The sequence below is a fragment of the Microcaecilia unicolor genome, chromosome 4, assembly GCF_901765095.1.
Source record: "Microcaecilia unicolor chromosome 4, aMicUni1.1, whole genome shotgun sequence".
Classification (NCBI taxonomy): domain Eukaryota; kingdom Metazoa; phylum Chordata; class Amphibia; order Gymnophiona; family Siphonopidae; genus Microcaecilia; species Microcaecilia unicolor.
The window spans coordinates 304,975,109-304,987,942 of NC_044034.1; the positions used below are offsets into that span (position 1 = coordinate 304,975,109).

Below are 12,834 nucleotides of genomic sequence, written 5' to 3' on the forward strand. Positions count from 1 at the left end.
ATATTGTGTGTGTGTGTGTGTGTATTTAGATCTATAGATAGATATGTGTGTGTTTGTGTGTGTGCGTATAAATACATAAACACTATTTTTCATATTGTTGGATAAACCCCCCATGATATTCTATAAACAACATTTATGGTCAAATTATTGATATACATATCTATAGATGTAGATACAGATGTACTGTATATATATATATATATATATATATATATACAGAGAGAGAGAGAGAGAGAGAGAGAGAGAGATCATTCATTCAGACAGAGAAAAAACAATCTACACAAAATGTAAAAAAGATAGAATAAGAAGGATCTCTGCTGGAAGGGATCTGCCAGGATAAGTTATAGATGTTGAAATAATTTCACTATATATTAAAATAATTTGACCACAAATGTTGTTTTTAGAATGTTGTGGGGGTTTCCCAATGATATGGAAAATAAATCAAATTCTTAACTGATTCTTTCCTCTGAGAGCCTAGAACCTATATTTAAGTTAAAGCACCACTATGTGGGTTGGCAAACTGTCTAAAATAGTGATTCAGTGAGATCTCCAAGTAGTTGGGTTTTCAGAATATCCATAGTGAACATCCATGAGATAGATTTGCATGATTGACCTTCATTACATGCAAATTTATATCCTGTGTATTTACTGTGGGTATTCTGAAAACCCAACAGGCCAGGGATCACCCAAGACAGATTTAGAAACCACAGACCTAGAAGATATCCTGTTGTAGGTGCATCGGTTGTTGTACATTAAGCTATGCTTCACATTACTTTTAACATTTTGGTTTTTATAATGAAAATTTGACAGCTTTGGTTCCACTTGATGCTTTTGTTTCAAAAGTACAAATTTGGAAATAACAGCATTTGAGTCTCAGCCAATCCTATTGCTTCAATTCGCATCTCTTTGCTACTTAGCATAGTTATAAACAAACAGGAGTTCTGTACGTTCCAGTCTTACTCTGCATGATTAGCCCGTCTTTTAGTAAATGCCAATGAATTATAAGGTGTGGTGCTATGCAGTGTTCTTACCACCGGCTATGCACTGTCAGCTCACAGATCAACAAGAGCCTGAACATTTGTGTCAAATCACAAAAGATGCTATACATGTTTATAGCTAGACATCTCAAAAGCAATACAGCTCTGTTAATGATAAGTTATGTGTTTGTCTTTCTCTCTCCACTGGCATAGCCTTCACAAAACAACGTGTATCTTCTTAATTCTAAAATGTAACTTAGGTATTCACAGTTTCATCCCACCCCCCAAAATTACAGATACAACTTATATGTATAATAGGGCTGCAGCTTTATTAACGGACCTTATACAACAAAAGAATGTCAGGTAAATAGAATTCAACATTAACATGGGTTCACCACCTCTAGCCATAAACAGAGAACATATACATCAAATTCAGCCTTACGACTAGAAGGTGTTGCTCAAATCTCATTTTTGGCCATCCAAAATCCAGCGGTAAGGCCAGGTGCTTTGTTCAAAGTCCCACGTCTTTATTAAATTGCACTCACACAATTTCTCCAGTGACAGTGTAAGAGAACATGAGTCACTCAAGGTCAAATTCCAGTTCCCATACACCTTCAGCTGGACTTTTAAAGGGCTCACCTTTCCAAACCCACCAAGATATGACAAAATCCCACCCCAACATGGATCAACCCACAGGACTCCACAAATCAGGCAGGATGAGTGAGCAAACTGCATTGAACCACACAGGAGTAGAAAATGCCTTCCTGTCTCTGCTCCTTAACACCTATAGGTTACTCACCCCATCAGTCCACTACCCTTCAAACCTCCACAAGCTATGACAAAGAAGGAGGTCAGGAAAGGAACATTCAGCCCCATGACAGGAAGTCCCAGTATGAGTATTGGGCTTCAATTTATATTGTTTAAGAATATGAGTGAGCTACAGAGTAAGAATGGCCAAATTCAGCTGTAACCAACTCAAATCCTGACTCCGAAAACTGCTTGAGCTATGAAAATCTGGTGTTCCAGGAATTAGCTCTATGCAATCCATTTCCAATATCCTTCCTTGGTAGAAGATAGAATTGTGTCTGTTTGCATCAGAATATGGGATACCCAACAAGAATAAACTTTCTTTTGTTGATTTAAATTCAGTTGGGTGGGTTTGAGTCCCCAACTCTGAACAGGCTTCCTCTAATGCTTAATCAGCTCCAGAGGTAGGCAAGTAAGACTAATGTCGTCAAACTTCTATAGTCTGGGTCTCAAAAACTGCAAAGTCAGATCAGGATTATGGCTGGAGTGTGTTTCGACAGCAACTCCAATGCCTGGGAAGTAGAACTGGAGGCGGGCAGACTTCTACAGTATATGCCCCAAAATTGGCAGGGAGAAACTGTGATATGATATATTCATACTTAATCTCTTTTAAAGCATATGCTATGATTGCAGGTGCTGCATATCTCTGTGAGGGAGGGGGAGGGATAGAATAATAAAGTTGGTATTAGCAAATAAATGATGTTAGCAGTGGGGGAGGGGAAGCTATTCTTAGGGTTGAAAGCAGCGGTATGTTCTAAGACTGCATCATATAATTGCACATATGAGGTTGGCAAGGCAAGTTTCTGACTGCCCTGTTTATGATGCTGGTGTTTAATCATGAAAAAGTGGAACCTGCAGAGTGTTTGGCAGACTGGATGGACCATACAGATCTTCATCTGCCAATATTTACTGTTACTGTATTACTTTAATTAATAGATGATTTTAAATACTTTTTAAATATTTATTTACTAGAAATCTAGATGTCATTTTCTCATTCCCTGGTGGAGAAACTTCTAAAGGCTTTTTCCTGGTCTCACTTCTGGTTGAGATGGCAGCTGCTCCAGGAATCAGGGTAGGGTCCATAGTTTGATGTAATCTTGTGTGATGTATTCTCTATAACTGGAAAAAAAAATAAGCTGTGTTATTGGGCATATATGAATAAGAGGGGAAAGGATACAGAACACGAATAATCTAATTCTTTCTGATCCCTTTGGGGAAGAAGGAGGGTTTTTTGTATATCAGTATTGTCTCTGTATGTGTTTCTGACCTGAAAGGAAGAGGAGGGGTACAGTTTGAACAGCACAGTACTCAAACATTCTGTTGGTTCAGAAAGAATAATAATTAAATGAAACCAAGTGTGATAAAATATAAACCGATTATATGACACTGTGAATGCATTTCAAAGGATGGAATTTACAGTTTAACCGCTGGGTGCCCCTTATGATGGCATCAGACATTGCCATAGTTCTCTACCACTAGTTGGCAGTAGACATGATCAGTAGCAAACTATGAGGTTCAGTTTCTAGGTGTCACCATACATAGCAAACATTAAGAAAGCTATACAGTTCTGTCACTGGGTTTTATAGTAGAATTTACAACAAAGACAATAAAATGCACTTCTGAATCACTAAGAACCAGCCCAGTAGTGATAGGGGTGTGCAGCACAGGGGTGGGTTAGAGGTAAGATGAGAAGGTAAATAATACGTAAAGCATGGCAACATGCCACGTGGATTAATTTCAGTCTGTTTGTGTGTGGGTATATGTGTCTTTGTATGTGTCTGTGTTTTATGTATTTTTGTCTCAGTGTTTTGTTGTGTTTTATGAGTGTTTGTGTATATATATGTATGTCTTTTCGTGATTGGAGCAGACAGATGAGGCAGTTTGAAAAGAGTAGTTCTCTAAGTGTTGTGTTTCAATGTCTATGTTGTAAAAGCTGGAACAGCTTCTTTCACAGAAATGTATTAGGTATTATTTGGGGGACTTTACCTGTTTTGGAAACCTCAGTCCTATCTGACCTGTTTTTGAACTCGATGCCATGCCAAAGTTTGTCCCATTTGATTACATTTTCAGAAAGCTATTTTGCTCCCAGACAAGCAGGCAACAGATGGACAGATAGGAGACAAAAAGTCTTGGCCCCTTAGGTGAGTTGGAAAGAATAATAAGGAGATTTAATGATTATTAATGGTCATTTACCCCCTAATTCTATAAAATAGGGCGGCCAACTTTACGCTTAGCGGACAAATTTGTTCATGCAATTTATAGAATAAGGTCAGTGGTGCATACAGCTTAACTTAATAATTGGCAATTAATTGGAGTGAACCAATGAGCAACTTAAATTGGGGGTAACTGGCGGTAATTGGCAGCAATTACCAGTTGCATGCGCATCTGCCCTTAGTCGCTATTCTAAAAATTCTGCACTTAATTTCCATTATGCACAATGTCTAGGGGGGCATGGACATGGGAGGAGCAAGGGCAGGTCAAGGATATGCCTAGGAGTTAGGCGCTCAGGTTGTAGAATACTAGGGGTTATGCGCCTAACTGCCAACAGTTAGGTATGAGCACTTTCACCAGGCTTTGACATGGCGTAAGTGCTTGCACCTAAAGTTATGGCGACTTAAACTAGTATTCTATAATGGAAGTTCTATGTGGAACTGCCGTTATAGAATTCGTTTTTAGCACGCATCATCCCAGTGCCTAAAGTGTGATACTTTTTCTTGAATCTTCCCCTTATTGTTTTTCTTACCTGGGATTCAATTATCAGTAACAAATAATCTTGTGATAAAAGATATCATTACAGTATCACAAACCTAAAACCTTTTTATTGGAAGGAAACTAGATTCTCTGTAAGCTGTCAGAACATATGAATTTTTCAAACATCTTGTATGCGGCCTTTTCAACCTTTCTTCAGCACTCTAGAGGGGCTGATATAGTTTTTCAAACTCTGTACAAGGTTTATGGATAACGTTTATGTTGCTGCAATGGAAGGTGTCACAACCTGTGATGAATCCCATTTTCTCCAGCACATGTGTACAACTAATACTCTACCACAGGTACAACGTTCAGGCACAATGACAGAAACAGAATCCAGGCATGGTAGAACTTAGGAGCCATTAAACCACGTTAATGCAGGGAAAAATGTTTACCACAAAATGTATTAAAGCATTTTGCAGTAGTTTGCTTGTAAACGTGTGCTAATTCAAGTGTTAGCTATTTTCTAAAAATAAGTTTTGCTTGGGGCATGTTATTGGTATGGAAGCTTTAACCAGCTAGCATGTTCGCATTAGCACATGTTAACTGGTTAATGCAGAGTTAAGGCGGGAGCGCTTAGCATCTCCTAGATATAAGAGGCACTAAGTGCTTCCTCATTAACTTTTTCAGGTCATGCACGCTAATGTGAACATTAGTGCATGACCTGAAAAAAAAATGGTAAAATGCCAAAAATACTGCCACAGTAGAAATGGGTTTAGCACACAGGAAATTCCTGCATTAAAATGTGCTAGGCCCATATTCTAACATGGCTTAGTAAAATGGCTCCTTATTTACTAACAAAATAAATTACAGACATACTGTGATTTTTAAAATTTTATTAGAAGATCAGCAATGTTAGTTATATTATATATGTGTCCATTTCCATCCAAAATAACAGTTTCACCCTAGAGACTCCTGCCTGCTTAAATTGCTCATTCAGTGGTACTTAACCAGTCAGTGCCGCTGAATATGGGCTCTGACCACCCAACAAAAAAGGTGGGACAGAGGCGATACGGGGGCAGTACAGGGAGCAAAGTTGGAGAGGATCCATCAGGTATGCGGGTGCCGTAATTATTCAGTGCCAGCATCCACGTAGCTAAGCAGCAAATTTAGCACAAGTGAAAAGCTGTCCTAAATTCACCCGGTTAACTATGCAGGCCCTGGCACTGAATATCGCCTGGCAACTGCATAACCTCCAAAACCTTTAGAGGCCCTTGGTTCTCCCCATCAGTCCCACTCCCCCTCTGATTCAGGAGCCCCTTGCCCCCTCCTCTAATCATGCAACCCACCACCCTCTCCTACCCTTCCAACATGGAAGATAGGCCCCCTCGGGCCTACCTGCAATCCCTAGTGGTCCAGCAGGGGCAGGAGTCAAGCCCAGTCACTCCTGCCCCTAGCGGCTGCCCTTCCAAAATGGCTGTTGTGACCTTTCACAGCAGCCTTGTGATACTGCTGAAGTATGTGAGACTGCCACTAGAGGTCGTGGCAGCCATTTTGGAAAGGCAGCTGCTAGGGGCAGGAGTAAGTGAGTTTTGATCCTGCCCCCATCATCCCCGCTAGACCACAAGGGATTGCAGGTAGGCCCGGGGGCCTATCCTGCATGTTTGAAGTGTGGGAGGGGTGGGGGACTCCTATATAAGGGGGATTCAGAGGGCCTCTGAAAGATTTTTGGGTTATGCAGATCCCGGCCAATATTCAGCCGAGGTCCACATATGACAGTTATATGGGCCCCAGCTGAATATTGGCCATGAAGCTCCAGTGGCTAGCACTGGAATATTTAGCTCTGGTTATTCAGTGCTAGTACCTGTACATTACCTCGGCACTGAATATCTGGGGCTTATTTAGCCGGCCACTGTCAGCATTTAAAAAAATGCTGAGCTCTACCGGCTGAATATTATCTCTGTTATGTTTTGTTGTATGCTTTAGCATGTATTATTATTATGAAAATACAATTCAAAAGAAAATATATGCCATTTAAAAATATTACATGTGCTATAACAAAACAAATGAAGCCACATATCTTGGCTTAGAAGTGAGGCTCATTACTGACATAAGATGTGCAAAACTAACCCTTTTAGAGAAATTGCTCTTGAGTGAAACAAAATGACTAACAATATATTTTTTTCATGCATATCCTGAAAGGCAATGATGTCAGAAAGATCAGAATTCTCATCATGAGAGTAGATGGTACTTGTAAATTGTCTTGTCATTCATACAGAATGTACTAATGTGTCCTGAATATGTGTTTAATGTATTATTTTGAAGGCTATTCCAAAGATTATTAGTGCCATGCTCCATCAAGACATCACATCTCTGGAAAATGCACTACAAGATGTAACCTCATCTATCTCCAAGATGCGGGATGCCTTTAAATTAATTCATGGTATGTACCCTGTGTATAACCATGACTAATCATGTAATCATTTTGCTTGTCAAAAAGAACAAAGCAGCAACTTACAATTTTTCTCTCTTAAACAGAACAAACTAAGGGTTAAACCTACTAACTTGCACTGTATTAATACACATTATTGCTATTTAAATACATAGTAATGCTGTTTAATACACATTGGGGTCCTTTTACCAAGCTGCGGTAAAAAGGGCCCTTCGGTAGCGGCAGGGGTCATTTTTGTTGTGTTCCAGGGCCCTTTTTACCACGGCGGGTAAAAAGTCTTTAAAAAAAGACATGGCCATGAGGGGGGGGGAGGGGACAAAGTTAGCCATTGAGGTGGCAGTAAGAGCTCCTGTGGTAACCAGGCAGCGCCGATTACCGCCGGGTTAGTGCCATGCTAGAAAATATGGAATTATTTTCCATAGCACCAGAAATGGCACGCACTCGAGGTGGACTACCACCAGTGGCCGCGTTGCCAATCAACTGCAATGCCAACCAGCGGTACTTGCGGGTTGCCACGTGGCAACCCTTTAGTAAAATGGCAGTGTTATTAATAGATAGGTCTCATAGAGAATAACATGCTCTATGTTAAATAATGCACATTAAACTACAATAATGCAGGTTGTAAATCTAATCCTAAACTTGTCTGAAGGGTAGAAACCCCACTTTGTATCAGAAGGGGATTATTCATGCAAATAAATTAAATGACAAAAATCTTTCATCTGTTGCACAGAAAACCCCACCAAATTCATTGTACTTGATCCCATGCCAAGCAGAGGATTAAAGCACCCTGGAGGAAACCCCTATAACCTGTAGCACTTTACTGCATTTTAGCTTATTTCTTATGAATCACAACATACCCCAATGAAGTTCAGTGCGATTTACATATAATAAAAAGACTGGACATAACAAGAACTACAAAACTTAAAAGAAAGTCCCTGGCAGTAGTTCCAGGTTGCTGCACAGCAACCCTTTAGTAAAAGAGCCCCATAGTTTTTTTTAGTGCAGGACGTCAGACTCACAGAAACAGAAGCCTGCGCGGCCGCATTGCTGATCTGCAAGGGCAGGCTTCTACATGGAATGCTGCTAGTGGAGGAGTAGCCTAGTGGTTAGTGCAGTGGACTTTGATCCTGGGGAACTGAGTTCAATTCCCACTGCAGTTCCTTGTGACCCTGGGCAAGTCACTTAACCCTCCATTGCTCCTGGTACAAAATAAGTACCTGAATATATGTAAACCGCTTTGAATGTAGTTGTAAAAAAACCTCAGAAAGGCGGTATATCAAGTCCCATTTCCCTTTCCTTTCCCCTTCATGGGGTCAATATTCAGCATGGTTTAAACAGGCAAGATAGACTCCTGCCAGCTTAAATCACACTGAGCAGGCTTGGAGTCAATATTCAGCGGCACTTAACCAGTGAGTTTTGCTGGATATCTGTTCTGACTACCACAGCACTCCAGTTGGACTGCACAAAAGGCAGTCCTCACTTTGCCCAGTTAGCTATGTGGGTATAGCATTGAGTATCAGCCATACCTGCATAACTTCTGGGCACTGCCAATGAGCCAGATATTCAGTGCCGGCACCTGGATGTAGCCCAGCACTTAATGGAGGATGGAGGAGTGGCCTAGTGGTTAGGGTGGTGGACTTTGGTCTTGGGGAACTGAGGAACTGAGTTCAATTCCCAGCACAGGCAGCTCCTTGTGACTCTGGGCAAGTCACTTAACCCTCCATTGCCTGCTGCATTGAGCCTGCCATGAGTGGGAAAGCACGGAGTACAAATGTAACAAAAAAAAAAATGTCCTGGTCTAATTTAGCTGGCAGCAGTATTTAAAGAAACACTAACTGCTGTGGGCTGAAAATTGATCCGTATAAGTTTGTTGTGCCAGAAAATAGCTCACAAAAGGTACAAATCACATCAGAAGCAACTTTCAGTATGTATCAAACTGCTCTCTGCATGGCTCTTAGATTACAATAGCCATAACTTGCATTTTACAATTACATTACAATATGAAAGAATGGCCCTTACTGGTCGGCAAGTGGAACATGTGTCTATCTCTTGGTAAAGTGGGACTGGCCATTCCAGGACCTGATCCTCTGTAAACTCCAACAATGTAAGGTCTAAGCATGCCCCTTCCCACCAAAAAAAGAAAACTTCCAGTGGTTTCTCATATAGTATCATCTGTTTATAATATATAAAATGTTTATCTACCCACATTTAACTCATGGTGCTCCTAGACACATATCTGCTGTTTCTAATAGGAAATCCGGCCCTGAGGTACATTAATTATACCATTCTCTTTTGTCTGCTTGCCAGTGTAAGGGTATTTCCGTAAGAAAAATAAATTGAACTTTGTTTTGCAGGTTATGTAAACCCAGAAGTTTTTTTTAACACATTACGCATCTACTTGTCTGGGTGAGTTGTCTCTCATTTCCTCCTTTTTTTCTCATTTCTAACTCAACAGGAAGAGCAGTAGAGACATTATTCTTTGTACAGAAATATTCACTCTGTTGTCCTGATGCACAAGCTGAACTAATAGAAGGCTATTTGGTGCCCTAGAATAACCTTCTATTTTGCATTCTCCCACTCTCTCCCCCCACCTCAATTTCCCTACCAGTAGTAGCTCCAGCATTTTCTCCTCCTTTGGTGGCTGTGACAACAGGAAGGCATCCTTTCTTCCTTTGCTCCCTGGCCATAGTGCCTATCATCCCCCCCCCCCGCCCCCCATCTCTGTATCTCTGTCTTTGCATAGCATTTCTCCTTTCTTCTTCTCCATCAGTCCATCCCCAGCATCTTCTCCTACCCTCTGCTCTGCACACCGACATCCTCCAATCACTGTTCCCTCTGTAACCCCAACCCACCACATTCTTTCTCACCTTCCCAGTCTCACCCACTCCTTACGTTTTGCCATGTAGAATGGCTACATATTACTGTACTTTATATGACTATTTTGTGGATGTGTTAATATTCCCTTGTACAGCACACTTTCAGGTTACAATAAAGAATCATAGAAAATGTATGTGTTTCTTAGCCTGGTCAAAGTAGATATAAGAAAATGATTTCTTGCCCTGTTATGGACATTTGTGAGCAACTATTGAATGGGAGAGCCAGTTGGATGTCCTGTGACAGTGCGGTGGATGGCTGTGGAAAGAGGCCTTGGTTTAATTCCTGGCTCAGGTCTTCTGCTTGTCAGGTCACCCACGGTTGGGGATGCTGTAAAGGCAGTGCTCACAGTCCCTGGGATGAGAGCCAGTTTGTGTAATAGCGACACCTAGTGGTCAGATTTAGGACCCATGATTTCAAGATTTTGGAACGAGCTCCAGTACATGACTCAGACTGTCACTGCAATAAGGGGTCCTTTTACCAAGCTGTGGTAAAAAGGGCCCTGTGGTAGCGGTGGAGGCTGTTTTTGCAGCACACCAGGACCTTTTTTACCATAGCAGGTAAAAAAAACCCTAAAAAAGACATGACCATGTGACAAGATTATTCTTTCCGCATTGGGGGGGAGGGGGGGGAGGGCTCCTGCGTTAACCTGGCAGTAACTGGGCAGCGATCACTGCTGGGTTAGCGCTGCATTAGAAAATACGGAATTATTTTCCATAGTGCCAGAAATGGTGCACGCTTGAGGCGGAAGTACCACCGGCAGCCACATTGGGCCTGCAGTAGTTCCGGGTTGCCATGCAGCAACCCTTTAGTAAAAGGGACCCTAACTAAATTAGAGCAGGCTGGTTGGGGGAAATGATACAGAGGGGAAAAACTGGCTGGGCATGAAGAAAGACTTATGGCTCCAGATTTCAGCTTTGGTTGCAGCTTAGCTAGAAGCCCAAAAGAGCAGGAGGAAACTACCAGCTTAGCCCGCTTCTCCTCCCCCACCATACTATTGCATAAGAGTGGAAACCATAAAGCAATACTTCCCTTTTCTGTTGCATTTTATTATGCCTGGATCCTTAACTCTGATTTTAAATCTTCTCCCTTGTCATTTTGTTATAGCTTTAGTTGCATTCAAAAAGTATTTTGGCAGTATTTTCTATTTTCATTTTTACCTCAAAAACATTTTTATTGAAACTGATTGCTTTGTGTTGACTGCCACGTTTGTCTAAGCAAACAATTAGTAATGGAATTGGTTTGGGAAGGGAATACTTGCTGGCTGTAGGTGATCCATGAATTTCATTCAAGCACTCTTTTCTATCTTGTGAATCTAGATGGGAAGAATCTCTGTTTTTATTTTTATTTATTTTTCCCCCAACAATACATACATTTTTCAAATTGTGGGTTGTTGCAAGAAGGGTAGTCTGAAGAACCAATATCATATTCCAACCAAATTAACTGTATCCACCATTGTCGTATAGGGGACAGCATCACTAATAAAATGCAATGGACCTATCCATTTTTCTCACTGTAGTGTAAAATGGATATAAAAGAGCAGATGATGTTTATTGCCGGTGTGATTGCAGTTCCAAGTAATGCAGGCTACATAGCGCACTGTTTTTTTTCTTTTTCTTTAGCTGGAAGGATAACCCGTTGATGGCAGGAGGTTTGTTGTATGAGGGGGTGTGGAAGACTCCTCGAGAATTTTCAGGGGGAAGTGCAGGGCAGAGTAGCACACTTCAGTGCTTTGATGTGTTGCTGGGAATCCACTCCAGCCCTGAAAGTGGTAAGTGAGGAGCACAAAGAAGTCATCCGAATGATGACAGAATGCTACTCCTTCATTGGAGCTGGGAGAATGTATTTGTACACTAAATTTTACACTTTTTTGTGGTTTTAGACTCTGCTGCTGCATACCTTCAGAGTTTGCGGGATTACATGCCTGCCTCTCACCGGGCCTTCATCCAAGCCCTAGCTTCTGGACCATCTCTTCGCCACTTTGTTCTGGCAGCGGGAAACGACAGGCTACAGGAAGCCTTTAACAGTTGTGTTTCTGCCCTACTGGCTCTGAGGGACTACCACATCCAAGTTGTCACTAAGTATATCACGATACCTGCAGGAAAGCAGAAACGGAGAGGGTGCTTATTCCACAGTGCTGTAGTGCCTTTACCAGAGAAAGGCACGGGAGGCACAAGCTTCATGTGCTTCCTAAAGACTATTAGAGATTTAACAAAAAATGCTCAGCTGCTTGACATCAAGACACTGTGAGTGTGAATCATACCAAATGTGGAGCACTTATGATGTCCTTCCTGCTCTTCACTGTGGCAGCTAAATGTAATCATATCCAGTATTGGAGAGTTATACTACAGTGCATGTGGCACATTGCCATATGAGTCAGGCACCGTCTACCTCAGAGGTGGCTGCATATATATCTCTGAAACACTAGGTGTTAAAATGCTGTGAGAATAAAAGTGTTGGTAATACCACCAACATTCCCTCTAATTTTAATGACGACTCAGCATCTTTTCCCATGTCTCTTATCACCCCATCCTCGGCATCTGCCCCTGCATCCTTTCCTTAGAACTATCAATGAGGAACAGGCTTTAAAAGGAAGATTTTTAGGGCATGGCGTTGCTCTTTGCCACTACCATAACCTTTTCCCTATCCTGTTCTTGCAGTAAACACAAGCACATATACAGGAGTACTTTTGTGCGAGTACTTAAAGAATGTGGCCCAACAACAACAAAAAGTAACCTACAGTAAATACATGCAGTTTCTTCAATCTCAGAATCTATTTTCTTAAAAGAAACTAGATATTAAGAATCCTGCCATGATTCTAAGACAATTTCTATTGGCATCCACAAAAAAGACCCACACAAAGATATACCATAGATTACAATTTTCTTGAGGACCATCAAGGCTACTAGAGTATTGCACCATTGTTCCAATGAAGACATTCCAGTTTACTACATGTCATGTGCAATATGTTACCATAAAAATAGAAAAATTGAATCAAACTGCAAAGGACTCAAGTACAAATCAATTTACGGATCC

At 41.2% G+C, this 12,834-nt stretch overlaps 1 protein-coding gene across 1 annotated transcript in view; it reads left to right on the top strand.

The window, feature by feature from the left end:
* Positions 1 to 12,539, top strand: part of LOC115469714 (indoleamine 2,3-dioxygenase 1-like) — a 30,877-nt gene extending 18,338 nt beyond the window's left edge. Inside the window, exons 6-10 of the mRNA XM_030202500.1 lie at positions 2,757 to 2,856; positions 6,798 to 6,915; positions 9,279 to 9,330; positions 11,421 to 11,569; positions 11,681 to 12,539. Of these exons, the coding sequence (XP_030058360.1) occupies positions 2,757 to 2,856; positions 6,798 to 6,915; positions 9,279 to 9,330; positions 11,421 to 11,569; positions 11,681 to 12,048 (787 nt within the window). The 3' untranslated portion in view covers positions 12,049 to 12,539. The remainder of the gene's footprint in view (positions 1 to 2,756; positions 2,857 to 6,797; positions 6,916 to 9,278; positions 9,331 to 11,420; positions 11,570 to 11,680) is intronic.
* Positions 12,540 to 12,834: the final 295 nt, after the last annotated feature.